The sequence below is a fragment of the Ursus americanus genome, chromosome 10 (assembly GCF_024610735.1).
Source record: "Ursus americanus isolate L20-20 chromosome 10, mUrsAme1.1.p, whole genome shotgun sequence".
NCBI classification, from domain to species: domain Eukaryota; kingdom Metazoa; phylum Chordata; class Mammalia; order Carnivora; family Ursidae; genus Ursus; species Ursus americanus.
The window spans coordinates 74,441,989-74,465,984 of record NC_142136.1 but is presented as its reverse complement, the minus strand read 5'-3'; the positions used below and the strand labels follow the sequence as shown (position 1 = coordinate 74,465,984).

Sequence of the window (23,996 nt, the reverse complement as noted above, 5' to 3'; positions counted from 1 at the left end):
AAAAGGGAAAATACAACTCTTAACTAAACCAATGAACACCTAATAAACCCAGTATATATCAAGTACTTTATATTCAATCATAAAAAAAGTACTAAAATTCAAGTATAAAATATAATAAAAAAATTCTATCCTAAATATTGTCAATAAATACACACATATAAATGTTATATAGGAAGATACTAAGTTTGATTTTCAGGAAATACCAGTTACAATAATTTGATATGTACATTTGCTTTATTAAAAGTATGGCACTTAATATAATAGCAGAAATAATTACATAGCTTCACATCCAGAAGCAATACAATAGTCGAGGCACAAACATTCCTTATTACCATAAAAGTAAAAAAGTTTTAATATGTTCCATAAGCCCTTAATTGCATAAAATATTATATTTAGCATCATTTACAGCCAGCACACTTATATAAACTAATTATCATTACCTTTTGTTTATATTCTGCAAAAAAAAAAAATATGCCAAAGTAAGTACAGTATAGTAGGGTACTCAAACAGGATAAAAATCAAATGTCAGTTCTGAATCATTCATGGGGAAAATGCAAGCTGACAATTCCTCTTTTATAAACTACTGGATATTGTCACAATGATTTTACACTTTTTTTTTAATGTTTTCAAAGTAAAATCCAAAAAACTACACTAAGTGCCATGTTGAAAGAAGAGATTTTTTTTTAAGTGCAGCACCTTTAGACAACGAAAGATTGCATCCTGTTCAATCACGCTATATAAATTATGATATTTGTGGAAAATATATACAAACAAACAGAAAGCAAAAGTTCTAACCGTTGATAAACGTTGTTTTGGTAAGCAGTTCTTGGGCGCAATATTAACATCTGGTGATAAGAACTGCCACCATTTTGAGTTTTCCATATGTTACCTTCATGAAATAGGAAGCCTGTAAACATAACGTGTAAAAAACCATTTAAAATAAGGATGTAAAGTGCACTCAGTGCACCCTAAGTACTATCTGCATACTCTTAATCAAGTAATATTCAGGATTAAAATACTGTACCATTTTTTAAATGTACTGAGTATTTAAGATGTAAAATTGCAACAAATTCATAATCAGATCCAGCTGATAATAATGCATCCAAAAGAGGATCCAATTAAAGAAGTGGTCAACGCCAAAGACTTAATTCCCCTCACTTGTTAAAACCAATGATATGTCCAGTGTTTCATTAGCTCCTTCAAAAACACCAAGTCAAAAACAGAAAAGTAACTCCATCCTGATGCAGACATAAACAGATTCTTATCTAACAAACCACTAAGCTTTGGTTACTTAAAGTGCAGTTCAGTATGTGCCACCCTAGCCATTCAAAGACATCGAGCAATTCTGCAGCTCACCATCTTCAAAGTGGTGCTCTTTTAGATTCCGTCAAGGTCCTCCACTGATTTTCATGCTAACAACTCCGGAGTTCTTCCCAGCGATCTGCAATGTGCTTTACAATTCTTAAAGAACTGGCAACGAAGCATAAGGAAGTACAGCAATTCAGATTTGTGCTACGACACAGTCAAGCTCTAGCTCTGTGTTTTTAAATACCTTCACACTTTTTGTTGTATAAAATTTTCAAGTTTTATGATGATACAGGCAGTACATTCCATCACCCTCATAGCAACTTCAGAAGTGAACCTGTCATTTGGGATCTGTGGGAAAGGAAGCAAATCAGGGTATCTTGTTTTCAAACTGTCCACACCATAAGCCTCCAACGTGTGGACGTCATTTGTCAGTCCTTCGAGTTGCTGACTGTACTCCTCTATTTTTTGTGCAAGTGCAGTGGGCTTGACATCCTTATCGGACTTCCCTCTCACAGCATAGTCAGCGGCGATCAGAGCTAATTTGGTAGAGAGGTGACACTTAAAGCACACCCACTCATTGGCATTTTTGTGAAGGTCATTCCTGGCAGCCGAAAAATTGGCTCTAGCTTGTCTTAACCATCTCCGTGCTTCAACTGGATTACCAACTGACTTGAAAGTGGGGGGAACGAAGAACCTCTGAGAGTAAGGCTGGCCAGCTGCAGGTGTGCTCTTTTCTTTATTTTGTTGTTGCCTTTCAGATTTATGGCTTGTCGCTTCTTGATTCCATGAAGTATAAAATCTCTGAAATGAGTACTTCTCTGACTGAAACCGGGATGCTGAGGTTGAAAATGTCCGCCTTGAGGCTCTGTCTGCATTTTGATCCAGAAAAGCCTGTTTCTCTAGTCTGTTGATTTCATTCTGCAAATGTTTAAACACTTCATTAGCAATGTCGTGATTCTCTGGATTTTTGTCAGGGTGCCATTTCAAATACAACCGCCTAATAATCTTTTTTCTTTCAGATTCTGGGAGCTTCCAAGCTTGCTCCACCACTGATGTCACTTCTTTTAAGATTTCTGGTAAAGAATTCACCTTGAGCTTTTTTGGGGAAGGATGTTTTGAAGAGGAGGTCTTCTGGCTCTCTCTACCGGAGAAAAGAGGAGGGATGCTTCGTAGACCAGGGGCTAGGAACTCAGTAGGGCTGGTGGGCGTAGAAGGGGCACTGTCTCTGCTCTGAGAGCTTTCCTCGGGCCTTGAAAACTTATACAGATCGAGAGAGCTAACTATTTTATATTCACTATAGCCAATATCAATCTGATATATCTTTCCCAGGAAACTAGAATTATCAGCATCTTCTCTTTCAACTTCTTGTACAATAATTGCGTATGTGTATGTTGGCTGGTACGACCCATAGATATCACCACCTTCAGCATCAACAAGGTACCCAACGTACTCTCCCGGGTAAAAAACGTTCATTGGATCCATAAGCAGTGTATAATGGATTTCGGCAGGTATTGGGGTGCCGGGCATTGGAAGTTCAAGTTTTGATGGTTCTGAAGAGTCATACTTTACCCCTAAACTGTCAAGCTTCTCACTGATCCTGTAAATATCATTGCATCCCAGCATTGCAATTAAATACGAGGTGTCAGAAATCAGATTGTCCGTTGCTGACTTCAGCGTCATTGCCAACGCTAACAAGAAGTTAATGTCCTTACTGTCTGAGTGCTGTATGTACAGCAGAATGACTGCATTACCAAATCTCTTCAGAAAAGCAAAAGTTTCACTTCTACTGTGGGGAATAGGATTAAAACCTTTAACTCTTAATGTTGTTTGAAGCTTTTCAAAGCAGGACACTTTCAGTCCTTCTCTTAGGGCTTTGCAAAGTCTTATGGCTTTTTCTTCATTGGCCAGGAAAGCATTATCGTTTTCATGCTTCATAATTCTAATCAGTCCCGTGATGAACTGTTCAGAAGACAAGAGTAACTGTAATCTGCCCTGAAGAGAACACAACGCTCCAAACTGACAAACTTTGGGAGTCTCTTCATCTAACTGTTCTTCAAGTATGCTGCTCAGCAAACGGGGTCTAAGTTTTTGAGGAAAGAGCATTATCAATTTAGTGTGAAAGCCATGGTCCTTCCCTAAGTAGCACTGGCTAAGGTCAACCAGCATCTGCACACCAATATTCCCCTGGATTCTACTTTTGTAATGCGGTGCGTCATCAAACACTAAGATGCTCGACTTCACCAGTCTGCCATCCTGGCTTGGAAGGTAAAGTGCGAGGTCTCGTACATTCTCCAGATCACCCCTCACCTTGACTGAATCATTCTGCAGACTCCTGAACAAGCCAGAAACTACTCTCTTAACTGTGCGCATTTCATTAGGATCTAACTGTTTTCCTTCAGAATTTTTGAATATGCGGCTCAACACTTCAACATATTGCTTGGTTGAAATAATATCTTCGGTACCTAGATGTTTGAACAACTGGTGAAATGTGCCCAGTTCTAAAGGTAGCTTGTACAAGTAAGGTTTAAAATCAGATTCATATTCTAGATTTATCACTACCTCCTCGGGCTTTAGGAGTTTCCAACCATCTTCTACCATCACAAAAGCAACCCCCCGCAGTTGAAACCGAAACTCCCTTTTTTCTGCACTGAGAAATTCGTATATGCTCCTCAAGACCTTTGCTCTAGTTTTTACCATCTCTTCATCCAAAGTAGTTATGTTGCATATGTTTCTGCAGTTATTAATGACCTTATCAAGAGGAGGATCCAGGTTCACATTAAGCATACTTAAAACTTGTTCAAGTTGTTCTTGTGGACCAAGCTCACTACCTTCTTGTTCTCTGATACTCAAGGGTGTGGCTTTCTCTGGAAGAATAGGGCAGGATGTCCAAAGGAGCTGGAGCACATCACACTGCTTGAATTTGGGGTTTACCTGTGCTCCATTGAACTTTATGAGAGGAAGTGTTCCATTGACCTCTTGGTATTGAGGATGAAACCTAATGAATTCAGCAGGGGCCCGCTCAGGACACAAGAATGGTATTAAGGAAAGTTCTTTCAGAAAATTTCCAGATAACAAATCCATTCGTTCTTGGAATATATGATGGAGCAGGATATCAACTGTATTTTGCAATGCTTCCTTGGACCAGTTTTCCGTATTAGCTCTCACACTGATTTCCTTAGCAAACTGCAGCAACTGCTGCTGAGAAAGTATATATTTCAGTCCAATGTTTCGTAAGAATTCCACCCACGAGGTCATAAACGTGGCTTGATTTTTGGGCTTTATAAGTTGTTCCAATTTTTTAAAGAAGTCTTTAGGAATAAACAATTTTTCGGGAAGCATAACTTCAAAAACTCTCACTGTTCTATCATAGAAATGCTTTGCTTGCTTCAGTCGACTGTTAGCATCATAGATTATCAATAAACTTTCCAGTTTTTCAAAAAGTTGTTCCTTGATTTCTGACAGTTCCTCAATACTTGATAATCTATTCTTCAGATAGATCAAGTGCTCTAATTTTGCATCATATGAGAGATTTTCAATTTTTGGTAAAAGGTGTTTCAAGTATACCTCAAGATCATCCACAGGTACACAGCCAAGCATCTCATATAATTCTTTTAGGTGTATTTTTTCTTCAAGAAATGCAGACGATGAAGATTGTGTCCATTTTTCCACTTCAGCTGAAGGGATACTTTTTGTGAGTACATAGCATGTTCCAAATTTTGCAATGCTCATGTAACGACCACTGATGGATTTGTAGCATGGAAGGGACTTCAAAATTTTTATGTCATCTTGGGACATCAAGTGACTCAAATTGCAGTTGAAATACATCAAAAGTGCTTCAAAGTCATTTTCTACTAATTTTTCAGTTCTAAATGTTGAAGTTTGAACCATATAATGTACAGCCTTTAAAATGCTTGTGGGGCTCTCTATGTTTGCTGTGTGACATGACAACAGAGGAACAAATGCACTGTCTTTGGAGCAGATTTTGTTCAAAGCAAGTTGAATACAGCCAGCTTTCATGAGAGCATGAAAAACTTTATCACTTTGCGCATTTGGAAAAACTGCAATGTGCATGAGACTCAAAGGAAGCAGAACGTCACCTTCAGGAACTACAAGCTGGTTAGCTGAAACGGTAAACTTCGTTCCTGGAAGCAAGGCCCAGTCTTTTAGGGTATCAACAACAACGTCAAAGGTTGGTTGTGTTTCTTCTTGATCTTCTTTCACATTTACAGACTCGCTGATGAAATGCCATGCATTCTTAAGCCAAGACTCACTTGCAAAATTATCCTTCCACTTTGTACAATTTTTGGTTTTATACTCACGAGGCAACACAGAGGATAACAAATCTGCAAAGCTGGAAATGTCGAACACTTTTGCCACCTTACAGTTCAATAAAATATTACTGTATTTCAAATATAGCGTATTCATGAACAAGTCTTTGCGGGATGGAATCAATTCGTGGTATGTTGTCAGAAACTTGGGTCGTTTCGCATCAAAAGTTTGCAAAACACTGTCCAGTGTAATGAGAAGGGGCAGTCCCTCCATTTCAATCTCATTTTCTTCAGCGTCCTTAAAACAATAATCCACTAAAAGTTTTAAACTATGAAAAAGCTTCAGGTTGGTCTGCTGGAGACGACAAGGCAGCTTCCCAATGTGGCAGTTCGTGTCAGGAGAAGAAAAGGTCATTAAAAAAGCCCTCACATCAACAGGAGTGACATAACTGACAGGAATATCCGCGTCTATAAGACAGTGGTATAGATTAGCAGTCTCATCACAGTTATACACCAAGTTGAAACCAATTTCTAAAAGTAGGTGTTTCAGTCTGTAGACATTCTCCGCTACCGTCTTGCGGGTCGTGATGTTATAATCTGCATTTTTAAGGTGTTGTAATTCATCCTGCAGTAAGTTGTCAAAAAACGGTCTGGTTTTATTTGAAGTAGACATATTAATCCAAGTAATTATAACTGCAGAGTGTAAATCAGAGCCATCAATATTTGGAGCCCGTACAACGGGGAGAAGACGTTTCATGTCTTCATGAATACAACTGTAAAGCGCTTTCACTAGACAATATAAATCTGGTTGTAGGTCAAGCCTGTTAACTGGGAAAAATGATAAAAATTTCTTTAAAGTATCTTTTACAACATGAATAGGCGTGTTCTGTAAAACTGATAACGTTGGGTCAGAACCAGGGAAATAGCGCTTTTTCAGCTGGATTAGTAATTCCACATATGCAGGCGCTATTAATGCTGTCATTAAACTGTTATTCCAGTCACTGCGAACACCAACTCCATTATCATCCCGCCACAGATTTCTCCTGGCTGAATCTAGAGCAAAGTGGCCATTCACATGAAACGGTAATCCTGTCTCTAAAGAGAGGGGCAAGAAACAGAAGGCCCTGTGGGGTTTTTTATAGTTGTGAGTAATGCAAGCAGCTACTCCGCCACGTGGAAACAGAGTGATATCTTGGTTCTTGTGAGCCGATATAACACTCTTAGACACTTTCTCCATACTTGAAAAACCTGACCTATTACAAATGAGCCATGTGGTAAGATTTCCTTCAGAGTCTTCAGTATCCATAGTATAGGTTATCTGTTGAACTGGTATGTCTTTGAGCTGTCTCTTTTTAGTAACACTATCGATGACAGATGCATGAAATTGCTTCCTTTTCAATCTGTCCCCGTCAGTGATTTTGCCCTTTACAGAATACAGCACGTTCAGAGCTCCAGTACCTTTATCTATTTCACAAATAGAAATCTTTTCCATGTGGTTAAGAAACATTAAAAGTTCTGCCCCATCTGACCGCAGTTTGTCCAAAAGATTCTGGACCATTCTATCTGATGATGGAACTGAAGAAATTTCTGAAACCTTTGCCATTTCTGCATTACGAAGAGGAAATCTAAACATTGTGCAATTATCCAATTTAAAGTGGGTTCCCAGATAAAGATCCAGAACATCTGAGAACTGTGTCCGAAAATCTGCATCCAAATCTCTAAACATGCGTCCGGGACTAACGGATGTGGCTCCTGGTGCATATCTGGCATGAGGATCAAAAATACACAGGATGTCATTGCCAGAAATAAAAGAAGGGCAGTCTGTAATATGATACACAGAATTGAATCCTATCCCATACTGTCCAGTTTTACAAGGATTTCCTTCTTTGGTGCCTTTTCCAAGATTCTGAATTCCTCTAACATCATCTTCTGTAAAAGGTTGGTTGTTGTACACACAAAGTGCCGGCCCTTGCAGTGGGGCCCACTTATCATCAAATATCCTATCGACTGGATGCTGTCTAGGATCAAACACAAAACAGATTTCTGTGGCCTTTGCATCATCAGCATTTTGAAGGAGTTCCTTCAACATTTCCTTTTCTGAAGGATAGGCATTAAGGATACTCTTAATTCTGCTGGTCAGTTTTTCTTTCTGCCCAAATTCCGTGCCAAGTGTGGTAAAACAGATGTTGGATGCATACCGCTCTAAGGCTTTATGCCGCTTTGGGACTGCTCCTAGTTTTACAGCTACTTCCCTGGGTATGTCGGCATGACAGTATTTTACAGTGGTGTCCTTCACTTTTATCCAGGGACAGTCGTTGTAGCATAAAGATTTAGCAGGGAGAAGCTTAAGATTAGTATCTGGCAGCAATATCTTGCCATAATTTTTCTCACAAAACTCTTGTTTCTTTTCTCTAATGAGACTCCATATTCCTTCACTAATTATTCGCCGGCAAAGCTGGAAATTCTCTTCTGTTATTTGCTTTGTTCCCTTCTCTTGATCAATAGATTCCAAAACAAGGGCAAAATCTTCAACAGTAAATGACTGCCTCACACCCACACTTTCAAAAAGTTCACGGAAATTATTTTTGTACTTATTAGGCAGTTGATAAAGATATGGTGCCGCTTCAAAATTCAAATGAAAAGAAACTTTCTCTGAATCAACATAGGCATTCTCCACTAGAATGAAGCTAAAGGGTTTTAACTTTTCAACAATTGATATCTTAATGATTTCATTTTGCATCATTGCTTCATGAAGGTATTTGTAGCAGGCATTGGTGATGTTCTCCTGGTACAATGTAATTCCATCATCCACTGATTTTGCAACTTCTTTCAATTGGTTCACAACCAGATCAACTGTTGGCTTCCTTAGTAGCCCCAAAAACTCCTTAACAGCCAATGACACGGAACCACAACCTCTGAAGGAATGTGAGTTTTCATTCAGAATTGGTTGCAAGAGACAAACTATATCTTGATGCTCAGCTGTATAAAGGTCAGTTGCTGCAAACATGGTTTCAGGCTTAAAACTGTTCCCCTTCCAGTCCAAAGAAAATCCTGCTGGCTTTGTGAGAAATGGAAGGAAAGGGATTGTTTGATATTTTGTGGCAAAATCCTTTGCTCGAGGATCCCTTATTTTCAGTTTTTCGTCGATGAGACTTAACAGGATACTACTTCTTAGACAAGCAGCAGCATGATCACTTTTATTAATTTCAGCCACGGACTGTGCCCGTTCCAGCATGTCATCCCATAAAATGTCATCTTTTGCCATGCCTAACTGAACCAGCTTAATCAAAATAATAGGATTAAGATAATCCTGAGTGGAACCATAAGGAAACCGTCCATCTTTAGTATCAAATAACTTTGCAACTCGTCCTTCAGGGTGGATTAATCTCGATGGTAAAACCAAAGGATGCCCCTCCAAAGAGCATGGAATACATGGAGTAACACGAAGAATTCCTGAGAATTCATCAATTTTTTCATTTAGAACAAAATTCATTAAAGGATCTCTGAGTTCTGCTTCAATTTCTTGAATATTTGGGAAAAACACTTCCGAAAAAAACTGCTTCTCTGAAAATGTATTTTCAAGCAGTATCTGTTTGCAGCCAGCTTCTTCAAACCCTGATTTCACTGAAGAAGGAAGTTCAACAGCACAAAGGTTTTTTGACCCAGTCTTCTTGAGGTATTTCAAAAATATCTTGAACGCTGCTGGACCAACATCTTTTCTTTTAAGTATAGAGTCATCTAGAAACCTCACATTCTTCATGGAAACCCATGTGGATCCATCAGAGAAGACTCTGGTCAATTCTTTCCCTTTTCCATGAGCTATATCTTCATAAAATCCTTGGCAAATTACAGAAAAATCATCATGAACTAACTCAGGATCAGGCCATACAGAGTAGTAAGTATAATCCATTAGCTCCCCATTAGTGGCCAGGTCACGCAGGACACTGAGTGCCTCCAAGTAAGCTTTCACAATAACGTGCCTCATGAAGGTGGTGTTCCATCGTCCTTTTGTGTCTGTCTTCCAGATTTCTTTTCTATTTGAAGTAACAGCAAAACACCCATTGATGTGAACTGGCAATCCTGTTTTGATTCGTAAGGGTAAGTAGCAAAATACTTCTCCACCATGTGGTTTCACAGCCCACTTCTGGTCCTGGATTTCAGACAGCAGAACTCCCACTGCCCCACAAGGAACCAGCCCTAGTCTTCGCCCACTTTCATTCAGGGAAAACTTTAGAGCCTCTCCTGTATCCATGCAGGTACATATCAGCCACGTGGTACACTCTACTGTTTTTTGTGGCAGCTCATCTGATGGCTTTTTCAATTGGCCAGACTTAGCCATCTCAAAGAGAGCAGTTAGGTCGTCATCTGGACCTCTGAAGAGTGGCGACTGTAAATCAGCAATCCTTCTGAACACGTGGTGAAATTCTTCAACTGTGATCTGAAGAATGCAAGATGACTTTGGAGCATCAGCAGGAAGCTTTTTATTACTACTGCTGCAAGTCTTCATGAGCCTAGCAGCTTCTTTTAAAACACTTAAGACAGGTGCGCTCAGTGCTTTGGAAGAGCAGGGTTTTTTTTTAATTACTACCGTATCTTGTGCCAAGCTAGGATTGGTTTCCTCAATTTTCAAGTACTTCAAATACATTGAGTTCACACTCTGAGTGAAAATGATAAGCCGGTGTCCACAGAGACTAAATTCATCCACAAGAGAGTAAATATCTGCTGTATTATAGCAGGTACTACTAACTTCACTCACTTTTGCTTCCTGTTGAGTTCTAAAGGACAGTCGGAAAAGAGTTCCATTGTAGCTGTAAGGTGCTTCTACAGTCAAAGGTAACTGACAGCCAAAAACATCTATAAATGGTTTAAACTGATTAGGAAATTTCCTTAGTCTTTTCTGTTGTTTACTCCAATTAATTTTGATCCCAGGATTAGATTTGTCTTTAATGTGTTTACTGATATGGTTTATGTTTGGATCGAACATTATCATAAATTCTCGACTCATGATGATGGGAATGTCGGTGATATGGTACACGGAATTAAATCCAAGACCAAATTTTCCAACTTTATCAACCTCTTCCCTCTTTAAAGATTCTCCTAGCCTAGTGATGTTCACAAAATCTGAATCTGAGAACTGAGAATTATTGAATGACCACAGAGCTGGTCCATGGCAAGCCGCCATGCCGGGGTCCAGCAGATTCTCTCGAATGTCCATATTTCTTCGCATATCAATCATGAAACTGCATTCTGTTGCATTTGCATCATCCGCATTTTGAAGTAGTTCTTTAAAAATATCTGACACTGAAGGGTATTCTTCCAGAATATTTTTAATTCTTACAGTAAGTGGTTCCCTCTGCCCTGACTGCTCAAATCCCATGTTTTCAGGATTGATCAGTCTTGTGCTAAGGCATGGAACTTTCAGCCATTCTGCAGTTTTCATGGGTATGTCCTCATGCACCAGAATGATTGGTTCCACTGAATCTTCCAGTAAGTCATTGAGGTCATCAACTTTGATGTCGCAGTAACAGCATTCATGAATTGGCTTCATGATAAGTTTAGAAGGATTTTTGCTATGATATATAGGAACAGGCGTGTTGGGGCTTGCTGGAATCTGATTGCTATAAAGCCATCTGATGATATTCAACATAAGGTGAAGATTTTCTTTACTTTCTTGATCACTGAGATCTTGGTCACTTTTGAGATACACCTTCTGAATGACCATGGAAATATGATCTGATGTCAACTCCTCTATTGAACCACATACTTTAAAGAGTTGGTGGAATTTTGCCATGGTTTTAGGCACACTATGCAAATAAGGCTGAAGGTCAAGATCATGGAATGGTTTTATCACAGCTTGGGCAAGGGGACAAAATTTTTTGCCAGTCCAAACCCATGGAAATTTCAAGGCTCTGAAAGCATCCTTCCCTTCATTTAAATGATCATGCATGAATCCATAAATTTCAAGCAAAATATGTTGAAATTGATAGTAGTCTTCATCACTAAAGGTTTTTGAAGTATACCAATCAACAACAATTTTAAAGTGTTTTAAGACAGCACTGATGCTAGGTTTGGTGAAGATCCCTAAAGCTTTCTCCAAGTTAACATGGACACTCTCAACAAGGGGAAGTGACGAGCCAACCAGAATCGCGTGGGCTCCATCGCACATATCTGGCGGGGCACAAAGGTTACATACATCTCCCTTCCAGACTAAAGAGCCTGGATAGTTTGGTGGCCTTTCCTTGCAAGCTGGAACCCATTTTATTTTCTTCAGGGTCATCTTTCCTTCAGACGACTGCAACAGCGTATGATTCTTGTTTAAAACCAGTAACAGTGTTTTGGCTTTCTTTAGAAGAAGATCTTGATTTGGACAAGAACTGACCTGTAAGGCTTCAATTTTTTTTGCTACTTGCACAACATCATTCTCTTTGAGACTGGCTTCATTTTTTAGACCAATTTGTCTTAAAGAGTGAAGAATATCTGGTGAGGTAAAAACTGAAGGTGGGAAGCAAGTTTCCTCTTCACTGTAAAAGAGATCCTTTAGTATTTCTATATCAGGATCAAAGAGTTCAGTGGCTGACACCATCTGTTCCTGTGAAATCTGAATGAATTTTAATGGCATTAACCAATCAAGCACATTCGGATTCTCATTTTTAAGAGAGGACAGATTCTCAAGGGTCCATAACATAAGCTGTGTTACCTCATCGTGTGAATAAAATGCATTTTCAATATCTTTTAAAATGAGCTTCAAGCAATTAGTGCTCTTTAACTTCTCTATTTTCAACATGTTTGCCAAGCGAATAGTTGCTTCGTCACTACTGTCTATTACTGAAATAGAGAGTCGCAGATCTGGTGGAAGTTTGGCAGTATGGTGCAAGACCTTACAACCTTTTAGTTTTGTGTAAGAGGAAATTCCCTGATCGGATAAATGGTTAATTCGCTTGAATATTGGCAATTCCTGAATTATTCTTTTCTCTTTTTCACTGCTATCAGTTAAACTAGCTAAAAACTTCCTCAGGGCATCTTTGTGTGTGGGAAGTAGCGAAGCTATCTGATTACACAATTTCTGCAAAGGCATCTTCTCCATTATCTGTAGAACAGCACTCGGTAATGGTGAGTGAATGTATTTTTTAATAAGTGGATGCTGTATGGAGGCATCTAATTTTTTAAGGACAATCCCTCCAAGTTTTTGTACAATGTCTGCTAAAAATTCAGGAAGCTGTGCTTCAGATTCATCATCTAAAATGACTAATGATGGAATCCTGAGTCTAATGAGTTCCACACACGTCTGACCTTCTTCTAGTGTAGTTCTGGGGATAAGTGGCATCTCATCAAATAAAGTCAAATCCTCTGAAAAATGTATATAGAGATTCTTCCAAACCATTTTAAGCCATGAAACAGATGGGTGATTTTTGTCTTCATCAAATGGATACCACTGAACAATCAACTCTCTGCCAGGCCAGAATGTATTCATTACTTCTTTGATAAGACGTGCAAATCGTTCTGGATTTAGAAGCTGCAGCTGAGTACATGGTCTTCCTGTAAATCATATACAGAAATGTTACAAATACATATAACTCTACTGTAACTTATTTAGCTTTCTATTCTTGCAGATTAGATAGTACTACGAAGCCATTTTTAGAAGATTTAAGTACACTATAGAAATGCAAACATTCAGCATACCTGGGCTAAAATAATTTTTATGTAATGATAGAGAATCTACATATACACTTATATTTACAACGACTTATGGGAGAAATAGTTCTCTTTGGAAAGTGCTTATTTTAAATAAATATATAAAATGCATTTGCGTATATTTTTAAAAATTATCCTATGATGTTCTACAAATGGAATCAACATGGAAAATAATTTTTAGTGGTTGTCCACAAATAAAAGCACCAAAGAAAATGTGGGTATAGCTTAACTAAGTACCATTCTATTTAAGGATAAGCAATTTATAAGCAAACCCGATATGAATTTCCTTTCTTCCTGTTTCCAGTATGGAAACGTGGCTGCATGGGAGGAAGAGAGGGGCAGGAGATTGGAGTCCCTGTCTCAGATGACCAACACTCTCTGAAGCTGAGGCAGCGAGAACACTTATAGACTTTCCTTCCACTCACTAAAACTAGACGTGTAAGGTAGGTGTCACTTAATCTTTTTAGGACCTGATTTCTCTCTGGAAAAAGAATGGGGATGAAGTTCTGGTCCCAAGACTGCTCCATTTACATGCTCAGGTAGGGACATATTCACAGCTTGTCCAAGGAAGCTTTTACCTGGCTATTTACTACTTATTTATTAAAGTGTGTTCTTCGGAGCCCTGGGATTTTGCAGAAATGCCTCAGGGACAAGGAAACGGGAGTAGCTCGGCACTGCTGCAGAGACAGGGCTTGTCCTCCACCAAGCAGCTCTACTTCTAGATGTTTTATAAGTGAGGAAACTAATAAGATTTCGTCTAGGGAAAAAGATTTTTGCTGATTTTTAACCACTGGTCCAGAAAATAACATTATTTCTAAGTATATTTTACGATTCAGAGTATTTAAAATATCAATAGGAAAAGAACACTATATACCTATAGGTATGTGTTAGCCCATATAGAGAAATAAAAAGCATCTCAAATTCAATCTTGTGGAAAACTAACAATTTTAACTTCCTATGTACATACAATTTCCAGACTCTTAAAAAGACTAATTTAAAAAAATTATGAAAGAGGGTCTCAAGCCCTTTGAAACTTGGGTACATCACTATTTTTTAACCAAGAAAGGACACGCTTATTTCACAGTCTTACACGTCGGGAAGATAACTTTACCTTCTACCAAGAAAATTATCTTTCGTGCTACAATAAGACATTTTAAAATTACTGCCACAGAAATTTAAGCAAGGACACAATTTTGCAACTTTTGGAAGATGTCAATACCCAAATTCTGAATATCTTCAGTTTCTACATGTGTGATTTAGGGTAAATCCAGTAGTAACATTTAGGAAATCATAAAATCTTGTCAGTAGTCTGACTAGTACAGTCTCCTTGACCTGTGAGTCCCATTAAAATATAATTTTTAATAATTAAGTTTTAACAACAATGTTCTAAAAAAATGCTTACTGAATTGAATTAGTAGAATATCCAAATCATAAGAAAGGCAAGGATATAATACCAAAGATACAAAAAAGAGTTAGAAATTAAAATTCAGAACACTCTGAAAACAAAACATTAAATGTGCACACCCTGTGCTCTACGTTAATACTGGCCACATGACGTGCATTTGGTAGATAACGTTGTCTAGTATCCCTGTGTGAAACTGGCAATTTATAAAACTATACCCACCTTCAGGAAAAATATCTAATATCAATGGATAAATAAAATACCAAGAAAACACCCACACCACATATAACATGCAACTAACACACCAGTCATGCTCAACTGAAAAAACGTAAGGAAAAATAAAGGAGAGAGAAAATGAAGTTAAGACACAATTCTAAGTACTTAGATGGGTTCAATCTGAAGTCCTGATTTCTATTTAGTTTGTATTTAAGCTTTCAGCTTTTCACCCTGAAGTATAAATGTTAACACAGAAAAGTCTTCATGTCTTAGGTTAGAAAGCCACTGAAATGGTAAAGCACCTCCAACAGCATTGGCAAAATAATTTTTATAGCATTTTAATAAATGACTGTGTATTTGTTGTCCTAGCCTTAAAAATCATCAGCACTGTCAAAAGAGGTCAACTCGACAGTACTGAAAGTGTTCCTGGAGACAGAAATGTTTTATCTAAACTATTATCAGACATGATTATTTCAGAAATAACCCTTCTAAGAGTAGTTTTTGTTTTACTAACGATCTGTTCAAAATAAAAAACATCAACACACTGAATCACTCTTTAAAGACTGAACTATGTTTTTTGTTTATATTTATTTGCATGTTTATATTCAGTAGTAACTTTGAGAAAGATTTTTGACAGAGATGAAGCTAGGATATTATAGATTACTTCAACATTTACTTAGCCAAGAAATCTTAGTTCTGAATGCTTTCACTGACTGGGGGCTCACTATACTTGACCAGACTCCTTTGGAGTCGCAGACGGCTGACTCTGAGCATCTGAGGCCGTAAGCACAGCAACAGCTCTTTACGCTTTTCTTGTACAGAAAGGGGCAGTGGCAGCTTTGATGGTTGATGAGTACAAAGAGCCAAATCTCTTTGTAAATACATGTGTGACAGAGTGGAAATCCATTCAATGGTAAGCTACACGAGTCAAATCTTCCCAGAAACAGAAAGAAAGATGGGAAAAGAAAGAAACCAAGGAAGGAAAGGAAAGCGCGTGTCTGCCCACCAAGCACTCCATCTGGCACCGGGCATTTCTAGCGGCAGCACCGCGAGAACCATGGGGGTGCAGAAGAAACATCCACTCTAACGTGGAGCCTGCCAGTGTGGTTCAAAAATCCACTGGTGGCCAAATTTCTTCTCAAGAAGCTCACACTGGCATCCTGCCTTCCTAGTGTCCCTAGTGTTCATCTAGAAAAGGAGATGCCATGAGACAAGGGGAGAGGTCACTGCCATTACCCAGAGCATCCCCAGGGCATATGATAACTACACAGCCTACTCCTACCACCATTTTGTTTTCCTCTTTGATTATACCTTAAAATCTAGGATACATTGGAGTTTAAAAACATATACTAAAAGTAACGAGCTAGAAACCAAATTTAGTATTAATAGGAATCATCAATATAACAATGACTTGGTTTCTCAATTAATTTGAATATGGGTACAGCTTACTTCAAAGAACTGACTGACTCCAAAAATAATATATACCATAAAAACAATTTCCGTAAAGCAAATCTTACATCCTCTCATTTTCCAAGTGAAACATGAACTGGGGGAAAATAATACCAGCTGAGTCAAAATATTTTTATTTAAAAAAAAAGTCAACAAAATGACACACTAGGCACTGTAAGAACAATCAGCCGATTGTCCCGAATGAAAGCTGTGTTAGCCACTTTACTTTCCTTAGTGTGCCAAGTAAAGGGGCTGCCATTCCCACCTGCGCCACGGTAAGCCCGACACCACTGTGGGGCCCAGAAAGCCTCCTCCCTTCACGGTCACAGATCCCAGAACTGGGTCCCCTCTACACTTTCTAATCTCAATATTTATGTGTATCATGTAAGAGAGGTGCATTCATTCACACTTTCCCATTAAAAACCACAGCTTAAAATACAAATTTCAGCAGAATTCTTTGAGACCAAATGTTCTATGAAATGTTTTCAAATCATTTAAATATGGTTTTATTGTGGTATGTACAACCACCACCCATATACCTATATTGATATAGTTTCCTCTCTCCTTTAATCAGCACCAGAGAAAAAAAAAACAAAAAAAAAGTTAACATAATCTCTAGCTACTTCAATAAATGAAAAAACAAGATCCAAAGAATCAAATGAACAAAAAACATCAGGCTACAAATAAATACAACATTTAGTCAGTTACCATACCTGAATATCCCCAGAGAAGTTGTTGTGCTAGAATATAATTAAATCCAATCTTAGAAAAAGCCAGAATTGTCACAATTTCACATGATGGCTACAGAAATTATTCTACATCTTAAGATAGCACTGTCTATGGAATCTTACACACCATTATGTAAAAGAAAAGCCATAAACAAAACTCCAAATATAGCAGAATATACATTTAAGATTTAAAAATGTATTTCAATGCAAACTAAATCCAAACTACATAATGGGTGGGAAATCTTAATTCAGAAAGAAAGCAAAGGAGAAAGGAATATGAACTTTGTATGTATAAATTACATTTCAACAGCAAAATAAAGTCATTTGATAAGCTCCCAATACGTTTTTTGTACAGATGATTATCATGTGATATTCAGATATTCCAGATAAGAATTAAGAAAGTGAAGGGTGCCTGGGCAGCTCAGTCAGTTAAGCATCTGACCCTTCATTTCAGCTCAGGTCATGATCTCAGGGTCATGAGACTGAGCCCCACTTCGGGCCTTGCACTGCATATGGAGCCCGACTGAGATTCTCCCTCTCCCCTCCCTTTACCCTTCCCCCCTGCCTCTTAAAAAAATAATAATAATAATTAAGAAAGGGAAGACAGCTAATTTACAAAGTAAATCACTCCATTCTACAAAGTAAGTCCTCAATTTTTGGAGTATATCTATAAAGTAAGTATAATTCGGACTCTATGATAAAGAAAGGGAGGTTTTCTCATATATTTCCACTGCTTGCTTATGGTAACTACCTATAATATCAAACATCAAAGACTCCTCCATGGCCATCTAACCTCTCCTCTGCCTGAAGCAAGTCATTTCCTGGCTCAGGTACACTACTCCATAGCTCTGTGTGATGTTTGTGTGTTTGGCTACATTAGGTTACCCTTGGCAGCTAACACAGAGCCCATGCTCTTACCAATGGAATTTAAACTCTTCTAATCTGAACATCCTTCCAATTACTTTAGAGACATTCTGTCAGTCAATATTGACTCAGTGCTAGAGACAGAAATAAACACGATACATGACCTCAGACCATGTCTTATAGTCTAATGGGGAAGGCAGGTATTAGATAAATTATTATAAATGATGAAACAGGTACATGGGTGGGGCACAAGTGGTATGAGGGGCTCAGTGTACCATGAGGACACATGGGCCAAGAGACAGATGAGCATGAGAGTGCGATAGGCGGGCAAAGGAAACGAGGCATACAACACCTAAGGGAGGAAAAGAACAGGCCATCTCCCAAATATGAGAAGGATCAAGGGAAACAATAAAAGAGATTATTAATAATAATCACAATAATAGCAAATACTGATATATCCTTTCCATGAATTGGATTCCAGGCACCTTTTAACACCCAGAAATGGAGCCACATAATGAAGGCCCTCATAAGAAATGTTAAGGATTTTGGCCCTTATTCCAAGGAAAAAGGGGAAGCCTTTGAAAGATCTTCAGATAAAAAGCAGGACAATATTTAAGAAAGATAATCATAGCAGTACTGTTGTTGTGCTAACTAGAGAGGCAAGAATGGTTGTGGGAAGACTTTCAAGGTTAGTCCCGTACTCCAGGTGAGACATAATGGCCACCTGAAGGAAGGCAAGGGTGCGGTTGGGAGACTTCCTAAGACAGGGCCCTTCTGTTAGACAGGTGGCTGTGAAGTAGTAACCCAGAACATCCTCATGGAACAAATCTTACACCAAAATCTTTGGATTATTGCTCATCTATGTACCTGAGGTTGGCACCTGAAATTGCTACTTCTGAAGATTTACATACACCTATGAGATCGTCTCTGCAATGAATACCGTAAATCATCACAAAGTAGTGTCAGCATGGACAGGTGAACATGCCATCCCTCCAGCCATGATGTTTGCGGTCTTTCCCTTGAACATCTGAGATAGAACACATGCCAGCTCCTCTGTGAGGGCCCCCAACCTGCCACCCCCTCCTCATACAGACCCTATTCTCAGTATTTGACACAGGACACATCCCACTAAATGGCAGTATTATTTACATTGCTGTCCCCACTGGACTGTAAGCCCCTTCACTGTTATTCTTCACATTATCTCCATCTAACACAATGCCTGGTACACACGGGAAATTTATACAAATGATTACTAGAAGTCTTTGGTCATGAAACAGAGCTGGGGGGGGGCATATGTAATAAGTAAATATTAAAAATATTTCAAATATAAACAGGATCCTGGTGCTAACCTATCAGGCACTCCTACCATTTGTCTGATATAACTGTTTTTTCTATTTATTTCCTCCCAAACCCATCTACCCTCTCTTCTAACTATTCCCCAAATTCTGATAGTCAAGCATTTGTTCAAGTAACTTAACACTCAAATAACTCAAATGAAGAGGACAATATATACTCGATTGTCTCACAGTTATGGAGAACAAGTAAGAGGACAGAAGATACTCATCTGAAAAGTTAACAGTAAATCACAGGCACAATCCCAGGGATTTATTTCCCTCTTCATCTTTGTGCCCCTGTCCCCTGCAACACCATCCCCAGCCCAGCATGTGGCAGCATGAACATGTCCAACCAGACTTGTCAAGCAGGCACTGGAAATACAAAAACAAAGTAAGAGATGGTCCCTCCTCTCAAGGATTTTACAGTCTAGCAGAGTAAAATTATGAGCATGATAAGTCAGAGAGGACTGAATGGACTATGTACTGAGAACCCTGAGCAAAGCAGGGGCATCTACCTCAGAGGTGCAGGGCAGGGGTGGGCGTGAGGCAGCCCACGTGAAAGGCAACCTCTTGGAGAACATGTGTGGGCTAGAGTGTAAAGGATGAATCCAAGTCAGAGCAGCAAAGTGGAGGATGGAGAGAGTGTTCTAAGCAAAAGGAACACCACATACAAAAAACAGACATGAGAAAGCTTTCATTCAGATAAAAACAATTACCAAGCACCCACCCTGAAGCAGTTCCCGTGCTACATGGTCGTGACAAGTGTCTCTGCTCTCATGAGATGGATAGAGTGGTAAGTTTATCAATCCACAAGTGCTTGCGATGGCGAGTACAGGAGGAGGACATTGAATCAACCAAAGCCAACGAGATGGCGAGTTCACAATCACAGAAAGCCCTGTCACCCACAGGAACAAGACCAAGTCCAACCTGAAAGGATCAGTGTCCTCTGATGCCGAGCAGGGGAGGGACATGATCGGGTGAAGAGTGAGTACTGGAGCGAGTGAATCTGTGAGGAGGGACCTACGCTACGACAGAGGCAGCACAGGAAGAGAAAGCCTAAACCAGAGAGCTGGGAAGCAGGGGAAAGAGATTTAAGAAGAGGATGAGGACTCAAGTCGTGAAAATGTTGATTTCGAGACACTTACAGAACTCCAAGTGCAAAATAATAGCAGCCATTTCGTCAGTGTCCTTATGTGCCCATTATCGTGTTGAACTGTACATATGACGTATGCATCATGTGATCGCCAAAGTAACGACCACCATGAGTAACAATACAACAGTGCTTTTCGATAATCTGCCCTGCTGCGATATGGCAAAACTGGATAAAACTCAATTAGAAAGTTGTGACTGCCTGCCATCCTTGACTCAACCCTTACTCTCATTTCTTTAACCTTGTAATAAAGCAATCTTGCACTGGATATCATTGAATCTTAAGGGCTTCAGACAGACTCTCATGGAAGGATGTTACTGTATTACCTTGTTACTGATTGGGAAATACAGGCTCAGAGAGGCTGGCTAATTTGTCCAGAGTCACACAATGGAGAAGTCAGGTGTCAGTTCAGATCTGTGTGACTACAAAGTCTCAGGCACGTAACCACTACACTACACCACCCCTCCTGACACTGGGATGGCAACGGGAGATGCAGTGGTCCTTCCACAGGCATGGCGGCAGGTGCCTGGGCTGGGTGGGGATACTCAAAGAAAGTGAAAGCAAAATGGAAGAGGTGAGTGAGGGCTCCTACACTAGCCCATACTCAAGGATAAACTCAGGAATAGGAATTCACAAATAACTCTGGGGAGCAGGCAAAGAAGCATAAGGACACCAAAAGAGAATGATGCCATAAAAGCCAGGGCGTTCAGAAAGGGCATGAGCAATAGCATCTAAGCTTCAGAGGGATCACATAAAAGCAACAACAAAAGTCCACAGAATTTAACAATAAAAAAGTCATTAATTGGTGACCTCAGCCAGGCAATTTTATTGCAAATCTAACAGAAGCAAAGGTTCATTTGCAATGATAACAGATGATGAGCAGGTGCAGCCCATAAGCATATCCTACTCTTTCTAGAAGATGGACCAGGACAGAATGCAAGAAAGGAAATCAAAAGTCAAGTTTGTTCTGTTTTCCCCAGAAAGGGAAAGACTGAAACAATGTTTAAAGCTAACAATAAACGGGCAGTAGAGGCAAACAGTGAAAATACAAGCAGTTCTTGATATTTAGCTCAGTATTCTAAATGCAATACGAGTAAAACTCTCAAATAATAAGACAGATTTTACCCGAGCAATGAAATTAAAGACGTACCCACTGCAGAGAAAAAAAACCTCATGTTTCAATTCTGGGCAGCAGTACTTTCAAAACTGGGCAATCTGTTGTTACTGAGAATCAGTAAAGAGAAGTCCACAGTGCTCTATGCCAGCGAAACAGCCACATAATCATTATTTAGAGCAAAAAAAGATAAAATAATAAATAAAAAACCAAATGTTGTATACGTATGATGCTCCCTACCATATGAAGGGAGCTCCATAAATAGCACGTGGCCTCTCTTCTCCCACACTTACTAATGCCCCCCGACTGCTCATGCCACCAGAACATGGAGTAGCATATCTGATTGGTCACTTCAGAAAAGGACCTGCATGTTCCCAAGAAGTCATCAGGGGTGGCTCCTCCTACACTGTGCTGTGCAGGGGCAGCCCGTGCAGGGCAGCTGGGGTCTCCCACGCTGCCTGTGTCTAGACCAGTGAGCTAATCTGGATGATTCTGGAGCAAGGGCAGAAGCAAGCTGCCTGCCATCAGTCATGATCTCCAACACCATCAGGATGTCAGGGGTGATCTGTGACGTTTATCTGCTGGACTCCTCTCTGGGCATCTCTTCGCCGACTCAGCTCTCAGAAAAGCAAAGCAAGGGTGTCACTTACTGGGTCCTCATCAGCCTCCACATCATAATGCTCCCAAAACATTAAAACTGTTCAAGGAAACAAATGAATATCAAAAACTAATTTTTTCCTGGAACTAATAGTACAAAAATAATAGGGAAGATGCCCAGGAGGCAGTTACCCATTACCCATATGGCCAGATAGAATACTGAAAAGGTTAGAGGTCAGGATTACTAAATAATCATGAGAATGGTAGCCTAAACTTAAACTGAGATAAAGAAAAGTGACCTTGAAGACAATTTCTGGGAGAACCGAGCTACACATTATGAGTGACAAACAAAGAGTCAACCCGACCCATCCAGTGTAACAGTCCAGAGAAAATTAACCAAGAGCCAGAAACAAAACAGTGCTTATGGTATAATCCCAAAATAACAAATCAGAATCCATAGTAGATGAGAAAATGAAAAGACACACAAAGTGGGAAGACTCAACTTTATAAAAATGTCAAATTATCTAAGTAAATGTATAAATTTAACTCATTCCTAAACATATAACGACAGGTACCCCCATCCCCGTAAGGCTAGACAAGCAAGCTGTGGCCGTGCCCTGTGCCACAGGTATCTGAGAAGTTTTGAGTAAAAGCAGTATTATTCTGTAGGACTTGTACCCTTTGCACCTGATTTGGTTCTGAATAACTTGAATAACTGGGCTGATTTCCAAATCTACATCCACCCGAGAAACTACTGGCCATTAACAAAAACATTCTCTTCAAAAGAAAGTAATACATCACACGAGAAAGAAGGATCTACAACTCAGACAACCTGGATGGATAAGAGCAAGTCAAAGACACAGACACACCACACCCACTGCATGATTCCCCTTCCAGAAAGCAAATAACCAGCTCAGCTCCTCTGTGCTACTCAATGCCAGGATCACGGTGTGAGCGGATAGGACTGGAGAAGGCCTGAGATGGGGTCTGGGTGTGGGCAATCTTCTGGGTTTTGACCTAGGTGTGTTTGTAAAATTGTATTGAGCCTACATTTATGATATATGTACTTTTCATTATTATATATGTATGTGCATTATATTGCAATGTAAAGTTTTTATACAAGACTATAATACAGATTTTGAAAAATAAGGATTTCTAAAATTTTGGAACACAGAACAGCAGAGTTATAGGAATCTAAGGTTAGACTTCCAGAAAAGGCTACTCTGAAGACGACCATTCCCAACTAAGTGAATCATCTAGCTAGTGGAAAGATCAATATCCACTTCCTAGCTCACAGTTACAGATCCTTATGGTAACAGCACTGCAGACTCTTCTTCCTTTAGTCTTACATGGGCTCATCCTTAGTTCACCTCCCCCATTCCAACTCCTTTCACTTTTATTTAAATGAATAAAGATGTATAATGATTAGCAACTTTTCCTTTAGTCATTATCCTTCAAAAGAAACAGCATATGCTATAAAAGACACACCACAAGAAATATGCTTTATAACCTTAACCGATGGGACAAATCCAGAATTTTTCAGGACAGTATCTAACTTAGAAAGAGTTCAGACAATGGTTATATAAGGGAAAGGATGCTCACAAAAGTTTAAGGATACTATTAAACTGAGACCCATGCTGGTTTTCCCCCCAGACCACTCTGTCTTTCCCTAAAAAGATTCTCAATAAAGGACATTCATCCCTTGCCAAGACCTCAAGAGTCCCCTTTCCTGACACTGCCATCAGTCTGCAATACCCGGAGCTGAGCCAGCACTGCCACACGAAACTCTGAAGGACTGGGTGGTGTGGGCAACACAAGGCTGGCAGGGGCAAGCCCTGAGCTCCAGGCACACACTAGCTTCTGACCTTGAACCA

The 23,996-nt window shown here is 39.4% G+C and overlaps 1 protein-coding gene across 3 annotated transcripts in view; it reads right to left on the bottom strand.

The window, feature by feature from the left end:
• Positions 1–221: 221 nt before the first annotated feature.
• The window catches only part of SACS (sacsin molecular chaperone), a 90,621-nt gene continuing 66,846 nt past the window's right edge, over positions 222–23,996 (bottom strand). For 2 of the 3 annotated variants that reach the window (XM_087865236.1, XM_045797097.2), the window contains 2 exons: positions 17,049–17,075; positions 222–13,112 (listed from right to left, as the gene is read on the bottom strand). In XM_087865236.1, the coding sequence (XP_087721362.1) occupies positions 1,555–13,112; positions 17,049–17,075 (11,585 nt within the window). In that variant the 3' untranslated portion in view covers positions 222–1,554. The remainder of the gene's footprint in view (positions 13,113–17,048; positions 17,076–23,996) is intronic. The other variant, XM_087865237.1, reaches the window with a different exon arrangement.